This window comes from Pseudopipra pipra, chromosome 7 (assembly GCF_036250125.1).
Source record: "Pseudopipra pipra isolate bDixPip1 chromosome 7, bDixPip1.hap1, whole genome shotgun sequence".
NCBI lineage: Eukaryota > Metazoa > Chordata > Aves > Passeriformes > Pipridae > Pseudopipra > Pseudopipra pipra.
Genome location: NC_087555.1, coordinates 15987052 through 16007565, shown reverse-complemented (window position 1 = coordinate 16007565; position 20514 = coordinate 15987052). Strand labels below are relative to the sequence as shown.

Genomic DNA, 20514 nt, shown 5'->3' with positions numbered 1-20514 from the left:
TAATGTTTTGGTGATAAGATTTAAGCAACCTCAAACATGTTATTTCAGTCCCAGTTTTGCACAAATGAAGCACAAAAGTGCTGCACTTCTTACACCCCTCTCTGCTCTCTGTGAGAAGAGTGAGTGCATTGCTGTGGTATGCAAAACTAGAGTAGGTCTAACCAGTGTGCATATTAAGAATCACAGAATGTTGAACAAGAGGGAGTTGCACAATACACATGTACCTGTAGCATTGGCCAAGCCACTCTGAGCCTGAAGCAGAGGTCTGAGTAGAATGAATCATTTGCAAGGTAGGCCTTGGACAATTTGAATCAGAAGGCTCAAGCTGTAGAACTGTTATTCTCAAGTCTAACTAGAAGTCCTGTTGGCTATTTTGGCAGTCAAACAGCCACTCAAAATGGGGAGTTTTCTGAACTACGTTTTTCAATGCTGCAAATGGATGACACGACAAAAGTCCACAAGAAGCTCTGCAGTGAACTGAAAAAGACACTTAAACTCTGAATTCAAGAGATGGAGACAAATATTTCATCATGCTAATGACTCTCCTACAGTCCAAAAGACTTAATTTCAGTTCAGAGGGTTTTTTATACCCTGAATGGGTGCTGTGGTTCTTGAAGAATCCTGTTATTGAAAAGTCGGCTAAACTGAAAATGTGCTTTGAAAGTAGCATATCCTTCCACAGAACACTCCTTTGGACTGTAATGACATGCAACAACTGGAAACGGACTGTACTGTCACACTACTCTAGTCCTGAAAGCAGAAGCAATGTAGTGGAAGACTTCTCTATTATGCTGCCTTAGAGAGAGACTCGCTCTTCCCTGAAGACACTCGGTACTAATCAAGCACTAGACAAGGTTTGCTAATATTAATAACCACCCTGTTTGGTGCCTGGCCTCCTCAAAATGTCTCAAAGGTGTTAGAAATAGGCCAATTCACCCTATATTTAATAAACTGAAGAATAAGCTCATTTTGTTTTAAATCCTAATTCCATATATAAACTAGTGGGAAGATCTATTGATGGAATTCATGGCATTGATGGAATTTGCAGGAGAGTAAAATAGTGGGTACTGACAAATGACCAAGGATATATGTAATTTTAAAGGCTAATATTTCTTTTTTCCATCATTATCTTTTGTTAGATTTGTCTAACAAACCAAACCACAAAAAATTATAAATCACTGCCTAATAAAGGCTGTACACAAGTGAATTTTAGTAATGATTTATTTGTAAAGAAACAAAATACAAATTGTAACCTAGAAATACATTGGATAGCACTCAAAGATTCATCTTCTCCTCACCCATGGCCAGGATCTACTAATGGACACAGCAAACAACACGAACACCCTCAGGAATCAGACATCTTGCACTTCAGTCCATCTTCTGTTCCACTGCATCATGCAGAAGGGGATCCTGTCTCAAATTGAAGTTAATCTCCTGTGGCCTCTCAAGTTCAAAATACACTCCTTGAAGCCAGAGTTTTTTTTTTTTCCTTAGGAATACCTGGCATACCACAGCAATACAGAAGAAAAAACCCAACAAAAAAACTCCAACAACAACAAAAACCCAAACAAAAACAAACAAACAAAACAAAAACCAAACAAAAACAAAATCAAAACCCTGAACAAAATATGTGGGATCAATGCTTCATCAACTGGACATGAAGGAAAGTTTGCAGGCAGCTCAAGATGACACAAACAAAGCTTCTGAATCAACATACGCAATAGTTTTCCTTTCTGATTTTGTGTTCTCTACATTTAGATAGACAAACCTCAGGAACTCAAAGACAAAATAACACTCCTCTTTCTTTTTTATCAGAGCCTAAATTGAGGAGACAAGATTTCATCTTGTGCTAGAAGTCACAAGGACTGGTGACTTCATGTATCTCCTTTATTTAATCTTCTGAAATTGCACAGTGGGAAGATTTGTTATCTTTATTCAATTAATGAACAATGACTGTTTCTGTGCTATTAGGACTAGAGTTTATTCTTCTGAATAAAACTTGTCCAGTAGAAAATTTTACTTACATGCTTATGTAGTTCCATCAATTTGAACTTCTGGAATATTTTGTATCTTTGAGCTCTTCACTCTTACAATAATATCTAGGTTAAGATCTAGGCCTAGATTTCAAGAAAATTATTTCACTAAATTTAAAAACCTTGCATAGACTCAATTGTCTAGTGTATTACAAGGTCTTTCATCTAACAATTGCATATCTTTTGATAAAGAATTAAGTGAAAAAGGTAGTCACATATTATGGACTTCATTTCCATTATACCAGAATTCATAGGATTAGGAAGAGTGTTTGATTTGTGCTTTGTAAATTAAGGTCCTTACAGCTATTGCAGCAGCACAAGTTGTAGCACAGAGTAAGTTGCAAATTACTTACTGGGAGATCATCTCTCTCACATTGTGTGTCATGGGCTGGTATGAGCTCAGTCGTGGTGACATTCTCTTCTTCTGAAAAGTCTCCATCTTTCCATTCTGGTTTAGCCTGAGTTACACTGGGAGTTTCTGGGGTTTTATTTTTCTCTGAAACAAAATATGTACATTAGTGGAAACGAGTTGCTCATTTAATATGGCAACAAGGTGCTGAAAAGCATGCAGCTGGCAGGACAAATCACCTATCACGGTTACGAAAGCAGAGCAGTGTGCCTTTCCAACTTCATTGCTGGCAAGACAGACATATTTCCCAGTATCAGCAAGGACTACATTTCTTTTTAAAAGGTAATAGATATCTCCTAATTTCTCAATCTGTAAAACAAGAGAAGGCACATAGGAGATTATTAGTAGCATAAAGCAAAATAAATTACCTTTCTCCCAAGAAAAATTTTAAGAACCTTAGAACATACACTGATATCACCAGATACCACTTGGATATCATTCTTTGTCCAGCAGACATGTGGTTCAGGCTTTCCATGTATAGTGCAATGCAGAATTAAATCTTCTCCTTCTTGTAGAGTTCTATGTCCAAACTTTTGTATGAAGTTTGGCTGTTTTCCTTGTACTGAAAAAAAAAAAAATTAAATTAAATCAATATTCACTTTATTTTAAAAGGCACAACTAAAGTAACTGAAAAATAAATCTGTTCTCATAAAGTTCACCACATTGAAAGACAAAGAGAGCTTTATTGATGCCTGGAACTCAGGACAACTTGTTTGCAAGACAGTAGGCAACTAATAGGCAGACACAATTTATCTATCTAATATAATGTTTGTTGGAAAATATGAATATTAAACACCCAAAAATTTCATGCATCAGCATAGTGATATTAGATTCATAGAAATGCTAAATCATGTTCTTTGTGTAGGTAGTAGGCAAGTCTATGTGGATTATTATGTTTCAGTAAAGGTGGAAGAGTTAATACTCCACACAAATCTAAAGTTACAAAGTCATGAGAGCAAAATTTTGCACTTAGTGCATTGTTGTACATCATGCTCTTTCTTCACTTCCCCCCCTATTATTTTAGTTAAAAAAATTTTATTGAAAAATAAGAAAACTGATCTATATTTGTAACAACATGAAGGTCAGAATGTGACACCTCTACTACTTTGACCAAGATCATTAACTGGTCATTGGCCGTCATTAACGCTGAAACCATGTACCAGATCATCCAATACAAATCTGATTCAGATCAAGGCAAATAATGGCTTTTCTACTGTAACACCCAAAGCACATGAGATTGATTTCGTGCTAGCTTCATGCCAGCTGTGGAAGGACAGATGGCATCTGAGCCAGTACAAGGCCTGAGCAACAAAAATTAACCCATCAAAACTGTTTGATGAAATTTCAATGATCACCATCAGTTTGTACTGAATAAAAGCCTTGCTCACTGTGACTTGTAACCTAATAGTTGTAAAGCTAGACTTACTGAATCACTGTACTACTACCTGAAGTTCCACTTACATTCTACCTCCAGGGCCACAGTAAAAAAGAAAACAACCTCAGAATTCAGATTTAGTATTCTTGACACAGAGAATATGAAGTAACATGTTAACATACAGAAGAACACACAAAGACATACACTACAAAAAAAATGAACATTTTGTATTCCTATAACATAAAGCATGTCCTTCTTCCTTGTTAATATAAATTGTGGCATGTTTCCATAATATTTAACACAAGTTATCACTGCCCTTCTCAGAAACAGGAAGTTACTGAAATGTGTGCTAAATGTTTGAAACTGCTATGCCAGCATTACTCCATCCACTCTTCCATGAAGAAATTTTTTTTCTTTGTGCTATTATGAAACAAAAGTCAGCATATCTCATGCAGGTGCCCATAAACTTCTAACCCTAAATATATTGAGCTCAAGGCTATTTTTGCCAGATGGGCCTGCTGGCATGGTGAGGCAGACATTTTGGGGCACTGTATTAAGTCCACTGCTTAGGTGAGCTCTTACTTGCAATAAGCTTCCAAGCTTAGCTGCTTTTCTGTTTTTTTCCAGATACTACAGGATTGAGGCCACAATGAAAAGCAGAAGAATATAAGTTTTACTCTCCCATACTTGTGCTAACCTAAGGTCTGTATTAGCCAATCCCAGCAGCTCAAACAATTCAGTTCTTAGTTGTTGAAAGTTAGCATGTCCAAGTTGCTTGGACACCCTTGCATTGCATGCACCTGAAGCACAGAAATTTGAGATCTGCAGCTTCCTTTCAAGCAAGACAACCGAACTTACACCCCTGACTACTCTCTGCAGGCAGCTGGCAGTAGGTCAAAAACAGAGCATGATTAGCTTATATTCCAGTGGAAAACATTAAGTGAGCATCAGCCACTCCTTGTGATAATTTTGGCTGGATTCCATTACTTATGTTGTTTGCATTACCTTGTGAAGTCAGGTTGTGTCTCATACCAGGATGGTTTTCACCATTGAAAAAAATCTGGGTAGAATGGTGATAGCGATAATGATCAGAGCCCACTTGACTTTATATCAACAAGGCACCAGAACATAAAAACTAAAATAACCATTTTCTAGAGAGCGAAGGGAAAAGTATACGCAAATAAAGCCATGAAGCGACAGTTTCTATAACTCTTTCAGGCATGGGCTTGTACTCAACATGGAAACAAAGTCTGCTAAAAGAACCGTTCATTCTCTGACAGCAACCTTCAAAATAGAATGGATGGTTATACTGCACCATGGTTTTCCCATGATATCATAACAAAGCCTCAGAATAACTTAAGACAACTTGTCAATTACAAATTATTTCTTGGCTGGACATCCCATGAATCCACAAAGGCTAGAAAGAACAGACCCTTTCCTGCATTTTGGGGAAAAAAAAAATCAGGTAGACAGTGCACTGAAATCCCATTCTTATGGCTTCAGACAATAAGTTTGTCAAATATTAAATATTACATGAGTTATTTGTAGGAACCAGTAGAGTTCTGCTGCAAATTGGGGAATCAGCATGGAAAACTAATCCACATGGAGCAATGCAAAAACTGCACATGGAGAGATCACCTGCATCTGTCTTTATCACATAGATTTCACCCCTGCCCAAGTCTCTCTCACACACACGTAGTACCAAGTCAAGCCAAATTGTTTTCAGCTGCCTTTATTTTTATTAATTTGCTTCAGAGTTATTCTTAATCATTTTTTTCTAGGCATGTAATTTCCAATCTCTGATGTCTTGAATTGTGATATTAGCAATTTTATCAACTTCCCCTGTCTCCTCTAAAAGTTTAGGTTAGGCAGATGCCCCCATGCTGATCAGAGACTTTCGATTTTCTCAGTATGGCTCTAAATTAAGACATTGCATTTCATAATTTAGAGATTTTGTCTCAGTCAAGCTCTTAACACAAACAGAAGGATCCTTTTATTAAGGAATATGCAGTGGGTCTCATGACCCGACTGATCTGAAGTATCCATAATTCAGAGCTCCAGTCTCCTTGAATACCATATGTAGCCTCTTTAAAGTCTTGGCAATAATTTTTAAAGACACAGTTCCTCTGGACCACAAAAGATAATACATACACAAAAATTATTAGCTTACCCTAGAAAAGTCTCCAGAGAAAGGTCCAGAAGTTGGTATACCTTACCAGTCATTTGAGAGGAAGTCACCTTCTCCATTGCAGCTCCAGCCACATCTGATCCAAAGCGAACCACATAATGGCTTATCCTTCCTTTGCCTACTGACTCAAACCTGGGCCCTCAGACAGGCTGCTTCTCTTGAAAAATGAAAATAATTAATCCCTTTTCCCCTTCAAATTTACGCACCTTGTGCAAACACCCCTTCACACGACTCCACATCTTGTAGTCAGGCAGCATCTTTCACCACTTTCTTAATGGGTGTCTGCATATGTGGAAGGAGGAGGGGAGTGTAGCCTAGTTATATGCCTAATGTCTTTCTTGTGAGTATGGAGGGACCGAGACTTAAATCTGCTCTATAAAAAAGTAATCAGGAAGATGTAAACATTTTGGGGTCTGGAGGTAAATATAGGTTTGAAACTGTGACTGTGAAGAGGCGAAATTAGCACTATAAAACAAGAAAGAACCAAGACAACATACCTACGTGTATTCCCTGCTTCTACATAATCGTTAAAAGAAGGAGGAAGAGAAGCATGCATAACATGAACTAGAAAATAAACCACGAGGGGGGAAAGCATTATGTTAAAATTACTGCTGAAACAGAATGAGTGTTCTTTTCCTTCAGAGAAATATTAGTGCTTCATGAGACTACATCACTGTCATTCTTTTTTTCTTTTTTTTTTTTTTTTAGATTATCTGAACAGAAAACAGCAGGAATTTCCCAGGAAATTTCTTTTTGGTTATTCATTAGAGTCCTTAAATAAAGAGCATTTAAACCCAGACTGCCAACACAGCAGTAATCAGTGTTGAGTACATCTTCGTTTACAAAGCAAAGCATTAAAACCAGGAGACTTTCAGTGTCCTGCTGTGCCTCTTGTCCCTCTAATCACTCTTTTTAAAATCTTGTTTCTTCCAGCAATTAAAAATGTGGCTGGTATCCACTCAATCCATTAAAAATTGTCCATTTAAAACTATTCCTGTTTGAAAACAGATGTAATATCATACTCACAAAAATCAAATTTTGTTAATGTAAAATTCACAGAAATGTTCAAATTCTCAGAGAAAAGGTTTACCAAACAAGGGTATTATGTGCTTCTACAATGAGTTATTAAGATCTAAAGATGTGCTATGGCAATTTCTGGCCTTATATTTATACCTTTTTGCATTTAATAATTATAATAACTGACATGCAAAAATTACAACATTCTCAAAAGTGAGCTGACTATTACATAAAGGTACTTAGAATATGTCAAAAGAACACCCATGGTCACTTAATTTTTGAATGATGGCAACTCTCAGTAAAAACAGAGGATTGAAGGGCAGCCGTGACCTAGAAGGCTCATCTTTCAAAACAGAAAATGAATGCTACAAGAACAGGATAGAATTGTCAAGCACTGGTAGCTCTGTAGAAGGCAAAACCTTACAGCAAAATATTGCTTAATGTACCATTTATGCAAGTCAGCTTGGTCACATAAGTTCTTTGCCGCATGTTTATAACAACCATACATAAAGTCACATTTTATTTTTATGGTAACTGAAAAATTCAAAATCGTATTAATCATTAAAATTAGCTTTATTGTGAAATGACAAATACACTTTAGGAAAACAGGTGATTTTTATACCTAAGAAAATTCTTATAAATCTACATTTTTTGGATATGATGGAACTTAGAAAGTGGTTCATTAAACGTAGTATCAATTTTAGTTAGAATTTATTTGTACCCCCACCTGTTCACCAACTCCTCCTCCTGCTCCCTCTCATATTGCTGTGAAGTTATATCATCTTGGGAACTTCTTTTTCAAAGTAACAAGAATTTTAATAAAGTTGCAGTCACTGGGACAAAATGTTTAAATGTCAGTCTTCCATCTCACTGACCTCTGGCAATTTGCAATATATATTCTGCTCATAGCATGCTACACAGTAAAAGGTTTACTTCATTCCAGGAAATTACGCAAGAGGTAAATATTTCCTCTCTATAAATTTTCCATACCAATGTTGTTGTAACATAAAAGCTGGAAGCAAAAGATGTAGGAAAAATCATGTAGCTGTTTATCAACTCTTTTTACTGCACAAATACAACAAATACTGAAGTTAAAGAATTAAGTTATATTGGAGGATTTATAAATTAAGTCTTCCCTTGGCACTGTTAAGTCATTTTTATGCAATATTTAAACAAATTAGAACTTTAATTAAAAAAGAATAGTTGTGGTTGTCCTTGTCAAGAATGAAATGCAACTTGTAGGCAAACAAAGTTCGGTTTGGATTTACTGCTTTGACATTTAGGAGAATTATATTTGACAAATCCTTTATTTTTTTAAAATTTGAATACACTTTTGAATATTCCCTCAATTTGGTTGATTTTGCTTGAAATCAGTGTGTTAAAAATTTTAAACCTGCACATATGCTCACTGCATAAATTAGTAACTTTCTTGTCTTATACTAACCATTTAGAGGATTATTAGAAATATGTGTATCTTTAATTTTATTAGAAGGCCGAGCAAGGATCAGCCATCTACTTAAGCTGACTGGTACGTTGGAACATTTCATTTTGTAAACGTTTGGTCTACTGTGTGTTAGATGCCACTTACACAAATCCTGAGGATTCTGGGTCAATTCTGTAGCACAATCACAACTCTACTGAAACTGCTGCACCTTTCCTTTGTGGAGACTGTGTGCTGGGCTGAGACAGATTTAAATCTGATCTACGTCAGTTCACCATGAGTGGTAAGAAGCTTTAGCCTACAATTATTTTTTTAAAGTATATGAGAAAATAACATGGTTGGAAATAATATAGTCTATGTTTAAAAAAAAAAATCATAAAATATACATCAATTGGAACACTACCTGGGTGTATATCGACATTCAAAACCTACAACTGTTTCCAACACTTTGCAATGCCAACAATTTTAGAAAGCGAAACTCAGCCTCAGATTCAGAAAGCAAAACTCAGCCTCAGATTCTAGAAAATCTTCATAACTTTTTTTATGTCAACATCACTCTGAGAAAGTAAAACAAGCACATAATACTAATAACAAGTAATATATCCATTGTGCCATCAAAGTGGTTTTGTACATACTGTGAAAGATGCAGTGTAAGAAAATCAATGTTGTCTTAGCATGTGAGAATTAACTCTGGTGCAGTCGATAATGTACTTATTTCGTGAATAGCCAGTACATTAGTGATACACTAATATAGATGACACACAGCATTATCCAGTCTATTCTTGTAATAGGTGGCCTGTTACCTTTCACGTGAAGAATGGCACTGGATGAGATAGTGCCGTTCAAATTTTTAGCCCGAACAACATAGAGGCCAGCATCTTTATCACACACCTTCTGAATGAACAAAGTATGCTTTGTCTCCTTTTGTAAAAGCTTTAAGTGCTCATCTGCAGTCAGTTTCTGGCCCTCCTTGTACCTGAAGCAGAGAGTCAGTTTTCAAGTCAGAGTTATATCACCGTATGCCACGCAGAACTTTGCAAATTCAGACAATCCCTATAGCCCTACATTGACAGCAAGAGATAGAGGTCACTGCTATGCTCTCATTTCTCAGACTTAATCTGTCAATATGGATGAATAGTTAAACAATGCAAATTGCTGGATAATACATTCTTAACATTAAAAAATGTAGTTCCAAAAATGGTTTTCAATGAACAAGTCACAGTTATCTCACTGCAGTATTAGAGAGGTTACATGAAGGCCTGGGCCCTCAGTTTTGCACTGAAGCATTTTTGGTAGTAAGGTCTTGAGTCAACCCACATCCAACTCATGAATAGCTCTTAAGGCTCAACATACAAATATTCTGAACTTGTGTCTTCAGTATAAAGGACAGCCAAGGACCTTCCTCCATCCCAGCCCATTTAATGTTTACTTAGCTCACACCTTCAAACAGGATAGAACAATGCATCAGGAGTTACTTCAGAGAACTGGTGTCATATTCTAACACTTGAGGTCCTGTCACTGTGTATTGGTATTGAATCCCGATCTACATATTGGAAATTAGAGAAAATCCTGTCTCTTCTTGCCTTGTGATGTTTCAGCATAAGCTACATTTAACCTAACACAACCACAGAAATATTTTTCCACATGTATATCTAATAAAAATGTTTATATCAGTACAAAATACATGTTATTAATTTTTAATTTAAAAAAGTCTTTTTTTCTATTTCCATGAATTTCTAATTTGCAAAATGATTCCAGTTGAATGCTACTTTTTTAAAAGATAATATATCAACAGTGCGTATATTTTCAAGCTAAATTAATGCTTTCTTACAACAAAATTAAGGTATCGCTTGTTTCACCAATAATATTCCTCAATCTGTGCAATACTGGGATTTAAAACAAGGTAACTTTATTGATACCAACAGAGTATAGCACCAAGGTTGCAGTGTCCAGTATTTTTCTCAGTGCAACAGAAGAAATTTCAGTTTACCAAAAACTTACAGTTTAATTCTTCAAATGTGTGATAATAATATTAACATAAAAATTTTTCCAGTAACAGGCATATTTAATTTTAATACATTAAAAGAAAGGCCTCCATTGTGAAAGGCTAATGGAATAAGCGGGGAAAAGGCAAATGAGGTAAAAATGAAGGAATGCCAAAACATATAGAACTATTACCAAATTCTTGAAATCCTGTCCCTCTTCTAGTCCCTATTCCTTTTGGTAGGTAAGAGCCATCCTAAAAGTTTATATTACATCATCTGTACTTCTCACAAATGCAGTATAAAGTAATCTAAATAGACATATAGCAATGAAGACAGATTGCACATAAATATATCATATAAAACTGATTCTCTTAATGTAGATATTTAGGTGGAGTTTTTTAACCTGTAACCTCTTGTTTTTGACAACTGACTCTCACATATTTGTAAATGTGTACCTATCTTAATATATATGTAGTCACTATATAAATACTTTAATGTGCACACACATCTATGTGTCTGTCCATACATAGTGCCCAGATCCTGAGAAAATGCAAATGAATTTATTTCTGCTAAATCTGTAGTGTGCAATTATTTTAAGAAATTATTGAACAAGCGAGATGTGATATTCTAGAATATAGAAACTATACGACGTATTTGCTTAAAAATAATTGGATATGCTTGGAGTAGTCTGATACTCTCATTTTTAAAATTAAGTACAGGGAGATTATTTCAAGTTGGTTAATTGTCAATGGGAATTTTGAAGGTGGAAATCATGCGGCAGTGTGGACTAGAAAGGATACAAGCCATTTATTCTAGTCTCTAGGTTAACTGATTTGGTTATAAGTGGTTCATGGTGGCTTGCTACTAGGTATATTTACTACTTCTCATTGTAAGTTACCCACCATGTCAATGTAGGCTCTGGGAATCCCGTTACTTCTACTTCCAAAGTTACTGGAGAACCTTCCATGACGCTTTTGTTAGACAGAATCTGGGAGAAATTAGGCGCCTGTCCAGTTAGGCTGGCCATGCTGTTCTTTTCTGATGAACTTTTAATCTCTTCTCGGGTAACCATCTGCCTCTGACAGCTTCTGGTGGCGTCTGATTGAAACACGAAACCTGAGAATGCATCAGGCAAAGCATGCAGCCTGTCCCGGGTTTTAGTACAGTTATTGAAGTCATGCGATTGTTCTTGTGATTCTGCCATGCTTTTGTGAAGTTCAAGGTGTTGTAAATGTGTTTTGCACACTTCACTCATCGTGCTAAATACTGGTTTGGCTTTTATAGTGCAAGAAGCAGTGCTAGTTTCAGATATTCCTTCCAAGATATTCCTGCAAGTCAAAGGAGATACCACTCTGGCTTTTGCATCAGAATCTGTTAGAGAGATACAAAACTTCTCAGAGTGATCCGATGGGCTTTCTATTCTATTAATTGTAACATCAGCAAAAGCAGAACTTGTTAAGAGATCAGACACTTCCACCATTTTTTTCATACTAGTGGTTTTCTGCATTTGCAAGCTATAGGAGCTGACATGCAGACTATGAGAACTACAACAGCACTGATCTTCTAGCTCTGTTTCAGAATGTAAGAGGTTGGATTCTGGTGTCTCAGAAAGTGGTGGCAAAGAGATATCATCAGGTGATATACATTCATATTCATCTCCGGAGAGTATTTCTTCTGTCAGGAATCCAGTCTGTAAACTATCCTCTTTGGCTGAAGATGACAGCTCTGTATCCTGTGAAATAAGATCCTCACCAGCTGGACAGATAACTGGAATATCAGCTAATATATTCCTCTCCTTGAATTAGGAGAGGAAAGAAGAGAAAGGAAAGAAGAAAAAGAAAAACAAGAAGAGAGAAAGAGTTATCATTCAACACATTCCCTCGTGCAGAATCTAGCAATAATATTTCTTCTAATTAAGCCTAATGCATTCTGAGCAAAAGGAAACGTGTGGAAAAAGCTAATTTGTCAGAAAATGTTGCAGCAGCGAACTGGAATTTCAAAGTGTTCAAATAGATTCTAGCAGACATTATTCTAATTATATATAGGCATGTATTATAACAGTAACAGTGAAAGAAAAATTACCTCTTTCTATAAACAAACGACAATCTGTGGATTTCCTGTAGGTGCTGTTTATAGGAACATTTGCAAGGGGAAGGTGAGGGAGGAGGTGGCCTAATTACATCTAAATGGGAAACAATTGCATAGCGATAAAAATATATTAACTTGACTGTATTAACAGTCAAGTTGCTGGACTTTGATTCTTTGAAAAAAATAGTCATGCTCAACAGTCAAACAATTAAACCAACATCTTTATAATAGTTTCCAAGCATTTTATATTTCCTCCATTTTTTTAAATTTTGCCAGCTGTTCCACGATCCTGCCAAATATTAAAAGGGAAAGCAATGTTAACATTATTTTTATGCTATCTTGGATACAGAAAAAAAAAATTCCCTTTCATCATGTTCCAAAGAGAATTAGGTGAGGCAGATGTGCATTAATTTTAATCACAAAGCATTAGAAACATTATCTGATTTGTTAATTACTTCTCTGCCTCTTGATTTTTATATGAATGTGTAATCACATATTCAGATTTCCTTTGTGCAAAGGCTCTCAGCAAAGGTATTCATAATGTTTTCTTATGTTATTCTTTCATTGCTGAGTTCTATACAAAAATATGTAATCTACCAAGCAAGGTGTCTATCACCAATAAATATATTAAAATACAAAAATACATTAATTTAAGCCCACTCAAATCAACTGAGTGATACACTGGATGCCATTGCTTTAAAAACCAGGTCTCTTTGGCAGCATCCAGTACAAAAGTGTAGCAGTACATTTGTTTTGTGTTTCTTTTGGCCTTACTGCTCTAAATATAAGCTAATATTAGTGCACAGAAGTAATAGAACCTCACATCTGCCCTGGTCCTTTAGATATGTTAGTTTTAATATAGATGTTTTTCCAAGTTACTACATTTGTTTTTTCAAAGCCATATTATTGGTGCCAGATCCATGAATAAATGACTGGAAGAAGGTTGGGATTTTACTGTGTCTATTTTACCAAATAATTCAATTCAGTTGTAGGATGAATTCCAAGTCTGATTACTAAATGTGTTTTCCAGAAGCAGCCTATCATGAACTCTGAACCCTGAAGAGCTGGAAAATGACTGAGGGGAAAATGCTGTGGGAAAGAATGACAGGTGGGCAGCGAGTGAGCGAGCTGTCATATAGGCTTTGAGAGTAGGAGAACTTTCAGTCCTGGTGTGTCACTTGGGATTAAAGAAGCAGGAGGATCAATGTGCCATGAGAAGGTCTAGTTCACTTTTTAGAGTGTTATATTTGAACTAAATTAATACTGCAAAAGTAGCTTGAAGAAATATAGAAAAAATTAGAGATGGCTGGTCCATTAGGCAAGGAGGCTGGAGATGGACCAGGTCTTTCCTTCAAAAGAATGGAAACAGAAGTCTAGAGAGAAGAGCCTGATAGTTCTTTAAATGAAGTATGAAGTGATGAAAAAGGTGGAGGCATCATGGTTGCCATAATTCACATCTGGTATTTGCTGTTTCACATACCCTTGACTTCTCTCCTTGGCAGCTGAGGCACAGTCTGACAAGGATTGACAAAGCTGTGGCTTAGCAAAATAGGAAATAGGGCTATGGACATCTGCTGGGTGAGGTGATTAATCTGAAGGAGGCTCTTTGGAACAGCCACAAAATTTTGAGTGAAATCGGGGCTCCAAGTCAATGGTGAAATTCCCACTGACTTGGAATGGAGGTAAGAGAATTAATTAGGCCTAGTTTTGGCTCATCAGCAAATGACAGGACATTCTGTATTGAACTGAAGCGAATGTTATTAGTTGATTTTCTACAAAACATCACAATTTAATGTCTTGTAGTATTCATCTACCTTATCAGCTTGTAAAATGGAATTTTTAGATCTCTCAATCAGTTACCAATGGATCCTACCTTTCTAAGGAGTTAAATACATTAGCACCCACTCCAATTTACCAGGCTATTTTCCATAGTAAGTGATTTACATTTGCATTCAGGATGCCAAGCCTTCAAGACATTCTTTAAGCTAAAGTAAATTAATCTCATAAAACGTAGATCTTAGTATTCACTGTATTTCTAAGGCTTCATTTATTCTTTGACAACTTGGAACCTTTCATATTCATTTACTATATATCCATGAATAAAACACGCTTTTTACCATTTTAAATGCATACTCAGTCTTTCATTATCTAATCTTTTTGCATCATCCTCAACATGTACACAATCCATACTCTGGAACTTATTTTTGATCTCCACTGCACAGAATTTTGGCAACTGGAATGGAACTTAAGTGTTTTCAGATGAAGGCAAAGATGACTATTTGATGCTGAGTTCTGTCATTTGATGTACAGTGTCATACCAACAGTACAGTAAATTATATCCGATACAATGTCACACTGAACTGCTGACAGCTGTAGTTGTGTTCCGTCATGTTTGCTATTAATGCTTTCCTGTTATTCCCATTATTGTTAAACTCAATCAATTGCTTGTTTTTTCAGGTTTTTTGGTAATACTGTAAATGAGAATATAATCAAAGCTCACCAATCCATAACAATAGCCCTCACTTTTGAGACATAGCAAAGTAAGAAGTAGAATTCCTTTGAGAGTACACAATGATGCCCATCAATTTGATTAAAAATAAATTAACAAGAACAGCGGACAGATACCTGTTTAGTGTTGGTAGGAGACAGAGTATTGCTTCTCTTCTCAGCAATGCTTTCTGAATTTGTAAGCAATTCACCTGACACCATCTGAAAGAAAATTGTTTTAAAAACCCACTTTTTTTTCCTGATTAAGACATTAATGATTCAACAAATTATCATAACTTCCACCATCACTTAGCTCAAATTCTGAGCTATGAGATTTCTCTCATAGGATATTACTCATAAATCAAACACTTTCAGAAATTGTATCTAGGCATCATATGAATACTAGGGCTCTGGGACATACTAACAACAGTATCCTCTATTACTTCCTATATTCCCTTCAGTCTTATTACAAAGGAGACAGCAGAATGTACTCTTTCCTCAAGGAGGAATGGACACGAAGACATCTACACTAAGGATATTGTGGCAATAGGATCAAAGAAAAATTGGTAAAAGATTAAGAAAATATTATTATTTTATAAAACAAAAGGAGATATATAGGCATGTTAAAAGAACACTAAAAAAGAAAACTCAAAGGGAAGAATATGTGGATTGTATAGAAGGAAAAGGGATAACTGAAAAAAACTGAAAAACAATTGATGAAGACTGCACTGATAAAACCCATCTTAACAGAGGCTTCAAGACAGAAAAGCAAGAAACTTTCCAGCAATACACAAAGTCCTTTAACAAACATACTTCTAGTTATTAAAAAAAAAAGCATATAACTAACCTGCTGCTTTTGCTCCACAATTTTGTCTTTAACAGTCTCACATGCTTCTTGACCATTTATTTCTTCTTTTTTAATAGTAACCAACTCTTCAGAAAACTCAACTTTCTGCCATGTGAAGAGAAAATCAAGTAAGATTATACCCAATAGAAAACAGCAATTGTTGGCTGCACACTGACTTATGCTCTGTACAGCAGAGGGAAGAAAAAAAAAATAAAGAAGAAGTGAAGTCTTATCTAAAACCTGTCATCAGCACAGGTGTAAATTGCTTATGGCAAGGAAATGCAGCAAAACCTGATTAATTCATTCCTGGATAAGCAAAGACAATATTTTTCAAAGCTGAAGGAATATTTTCTGAGGCAAGGAAATTACAGGATACCAAAGACTGAAGAATTCCAGTGGCTATTCAAGAATCTGAGGAATATTAACCAATTTTGTACCCAACTTCAGAAAGGGGAAAGAAAGGATTAAGAAAGTAAAACTATTAGGAAAAAAAAAGAGGATAAACAACAAATCCAGAAAAATATCAGGATTTCAGGAAAACTCAACTTTCACTAGAGTTTAGGAATGGTTCTATGTGAAAAAAAGTGTTCTCCATCTCTTTGATGAAAGATAACTTTAAACTTATCAAAATTTGGAATTGGACTTTGATGATCCTTGTGAGTCCCTTGCAACTCAGGATATTCTATGATTCTATGGAAATTAGGCAAAACTATTACAATTAGTTTGAAATTCCACTTCTCTTGAAAAGACCATATTATGGTGAGCAAGCAGAAAAGATGAAAGGGTCAAGCCCTGTTTTGACAGAACCTGGGGCTAACATGCTGCACACAATAGCATTTATGTAATACATGGGCTGGGAGAAGAACTTAGAAAAACTGAATTGGTGTTTTTGTTGAAGTTTCTTTATAGTCACAGTGCAAGGCAAAGCCTTCTTTCCACTCACCTAATGAATTTTGGAACTCATTTATGTTTTTGGCATCTCTTACCACTTTTAAGGATATTAATGAATAATCTGAATGTTTGTCAATTTTATAGTATAATCCCATCAAAGAAAAGTGAAATAACATTAAGTATCAATAAAAGCAGGATATTTAAGCATCTTAACTTTTTCAGCTTCACAGAAGAATTAACTCATCAGCTACTGCTATATGTGGGACATTTTTCAAGTATTACTTTGAGAATGGGGAGGTGGAGTAGCAGTTCTTCATTACAGAAATCTAGCCCTATCAGTTGTGTTCCATAATTCCTCCTCACTTAATATGTTATACTTAATTACACCTAAAGCAGCTTATCAGAACATGAAACTAAAGATGTTGTGGTTTTCTCTAATTTTTAAGTCAAAAGCAATGCTTTTCTCACTCAATTTACTTTGGTTTTAACACAACTTTTGGGATATCTTCTCCAAGAGGGAGCCAAGCTAAGCTGTTTGGCATTTTGTATATCTGGCAGTTACCTGTATTTTAGTATCAAAGGAATAAGAAATATGAAAAAAAGTGCATTCGTCTAGATAATCAAAGAAATTGTGACATTTTCCTCTAAAGGTTACTTGAAAGCAGTAACAGCTCTGAAAGAAGCAAACAAAAAGAAACCTAGAAGAAATATTTAGTGCACAAACAAGTAGCACTTCATTGATTCATGACAATCATTACCAAAGGTAGTGGGAAAGAGAAAATTAAGAAGTGTTTCATACTGCCATAGATGATCCTCAGCTAAAAACACCATTTCAGACATTAAGCCCAACAAGATGATGTAGATGCAATACATTCTCCAGATTAAAAAAAATACCTTTATCTCCTTAAGTTCTCTCAGAGATGTACACAACTCTTCAACAGAATTAATGATTTCTTTGTACTTCAATACAGTTTTTTCAACATGCTTCTTTCCTTCTTCAATACCTACAAAGGCAAAATAACATAACAAAAGTAGAACAGAATGCCTCAAACAGATCAGTATAACAATCAAGGTACTTTGCAATTGCAACACAATTACATTTTTCTATGTTTTGTTTTGCTGAAGGAATTCTGTGATTCACAGCAATGGGGTTTCCTACCTCTTACTAGCTTACTTGAGATGGACTCTCATAGTTGCTGCAGGGCTTCTGTCTCTTTAGTGATACTGCTTTAAAAGATGCTGACCTCATAAGGTGTCTCCTAAACTAGTTGCCATATTATACAGCTAGGAGGCACTTAGATCCCTGTTATAAGAAGTACAAAACAAAGGCATGATAGAGAGCTTTTTCCCTTGTAATAACTTAAAGAACCCAAAGTAGCTTCTTTCTCCTGGCATTCCTAATTAGCTGTTGACAAGAATCAGTTCTGTCACCTCCTTTCCCACAGATAGGAATGTTTAAAATACTGAGGAGGCTTAAAAAAACAAAAAAAAAAAAAAAAAGAGAGAGAGAGAGAGAGAAGAAAAAGAAGTGATCTGTGCTCTCTGAATTGTCTTTCCGGCACTAAATTAGAGGAAATTAAAAGCTCAGCTTGACTCTTGAAATTTTTTTCAGATTTACTACTTGAATTGATAGGTTACACAGCATCTTTGCACATTGGGATGGTCACCTTATCTTTGGATAAAATAACTTAATAATATATATAAAAATTACAAACTGCAGGGATAAAAAAAGCAAAATATGAAGTTCTTTTAACTTCTGGTTTTTTTGGTCAACAATGTTCCAAATCAATACAATAGTAAATACAATATCTACACAGCAATCTATATTGTTTGCTAAAAAAATTTGGCAATCAAGTCACACTATTTATTCACAGTATTAATGTAAAAAATTAACTTGGCACTGAGGTATCAATACTATATTCCTATAATATCCTCTGACTTCAAAGGCTTGCCTCTCTGTTATGAGATAGTTTAAGCCATGAAGTCTTAATTCCAAGCTCATGAATATTACAAGGACATTTACTTTTCTATTTCAAGGTGAACTTAGGTTGTATACAGAAAAGTAAGTAAATACCAGACTGTATAGTACATATTTTTTATTTCTTGTAAATATTTATTTCGAAATCCTTCACCTCTTCCAGCAAATACTAGGAAACAACATTTGATTTTTGAACTTGATAGGATTTTCTTCTTAAATGAATAAATCTAGGAATCTGTTTACAAGTTACCGTATTTTTTCCCAACAGTACATTACCAGATATGTCCTCACCATATAGCTGTTTAGCAAGGTCCATAATCTGCTGAATTTTTTCTTCTTGTTGAGGCACTGTAGGCTCAAGAAACTTATTGAATTGCTTATAGAGTGTCTCTATTGCTTCTCTTGTTTTGCATTCTGCAGAATATTCGCCAACTCTAATCACTGTTGCACTCACATCTTCAAACCAAAATTGACACTGAGGAATAAAAAACCTGTATTATAATGGCTTATTATCTCCAGTTCAAGCTGTTGTAGAACAGTCTTAGATTGCTGGATTAGTCTTAGACTTTCCATAATCAATGGTATACAGTATGTCTTAGATTTTCTGACTTTAATCTAACCTGAAAAACATTTCTTCATTACTAATGGTGTTTCAAGTATTAATAGCTGTTAAATTTTCATTAAACATTCGCCCATGCTCATCTTGCAAACGTGGTGAGGTTATTGGTTAAAGGTTCTGCAAATGTAAGTTTTATTTCTTATTTCTTTCCACCTTATATATCAAGTGACTAATTTCAAAGATTTCATATTATGGCCACAGTTATTCTGTTGTAAGGGCAGAAAGGTTCTCTAAATTTATTGTGCCAGTAAACAGGGTTTTTGGTCTTGGCAGCCATTAAAGTTGTGAGGAATCTTTCTGCTGACAAGAACAGGCTTTAGAACATACCCACATTAAACACCTTTGTTAACAATACTCAGAACAGGACAGAATCTGGTGTTCATTCAGTATCACCAGTATTGCACCACTATGGGAAGCAGTTAATAATCATCATTTCTAACTGCCATTGAAATCAGTATTTAAGTCTGTGTCTATTTGCTGAAAGAAAAGTTTTGAGTAAAAAGGGATACTTTAGATTGAGTAAAAAAAAAAAAAAAAAAAAAAGCAGTCTTTAGTTCTAAGAAATAATTTATTTCAGTTAAGTGAAAAGTTTAAAAATGTAAATGTGCAACAAATGTTAACAATTTGCTTTGCTAATGGTATATGAAAAACGTTGATCAGATCACTGGACAGTGAAAACATATTTTAAACAAAACTTCAGTATTGTGATCCATCATTAAGGGAATTGTCATGCACTTAGATCCCTTTGGAGATATGAACAGTGTTATTTCTAAAAATAAACAATGATGACAGGAACATACTTGCCCCACAGCAAGAGCACCAACACAATGTGGCAAGAGGGGAAAACATTGTTACAATACTGTTAGGATCTTTTTTTTGTTTGTTTTTAAAAGAGGCAATGCCTGAGGCAGTCCTCAGACACATTAAAATAAAGTTATGAAAGTCACCAAAAAGACAGACTGCAGTTCAGAAAAAAATGATAAATATACTCAACAATTTAGTCTATTAAAAACAATTTATATACTTCTGCTAAGGAACTAAATATTTTACATTTCAGTTCCAGAATTATATAAAAGACAGTGGGTACTGTGATAATCTGGCTCTAATGGTTTGATGGCTATTAGAGAGGGCCTTGTTGCACTTTCTGTGTTGCCTC

The 20514-nt window shown here is 35.3% G+C and overlaps 1 protein-coding gene across 2 annotated transcripts in view; it reads right to left on the bottom strand.

The window, feature by feature from the left end:
• Positions 1-1373: 1373 nt before the first annotated feature.
• Positions 1374-20514, bottom strand: part of CCDC141 (coiled-coil domain containing 141) — a 77637-nt gene continuing 58496 nt past the window's right edge. The window contains exons 23-32 of one of the 2 annotated variants that reach the window (XM_064660724.1): positions 19031-19214; positions 17656-17765; positions 15871-15975; positions 15162-15245; positions 11351-12243; positions 9267-9439; positions 2850-3004; positions 2622-2751; positions 2335-2529; positions 1374-1489 (exon numbers count right to left, since the gene is read on the bottom strand). In XM_064660724.1, the coding sequence (XP_064516794.1) occupies positions 1488-1489; positions 2335-2529; positions 2622-2751; positions 2850-3004; positions 9267-9439; positions 11351-12243; positions 15162-15245; positions 15871-15975; positions 17656-17765; positions 19031-19214 (2031 nt within the window). In that variant the 3' untranslated portion in view covers positions 1374-1487. Of the gene's footprint in view, positions 1490-2334; positions 2530-2621; positions 2752-2810; positions 9440-11350; positions 12244-15161; positions 15246-15870; positions 15976-17655; positions 17766-19030; positions 19215-20514 lie in introns of those variants that run through there. The other variant, XM_064660723.1, reaches the window with a different exon arrangement.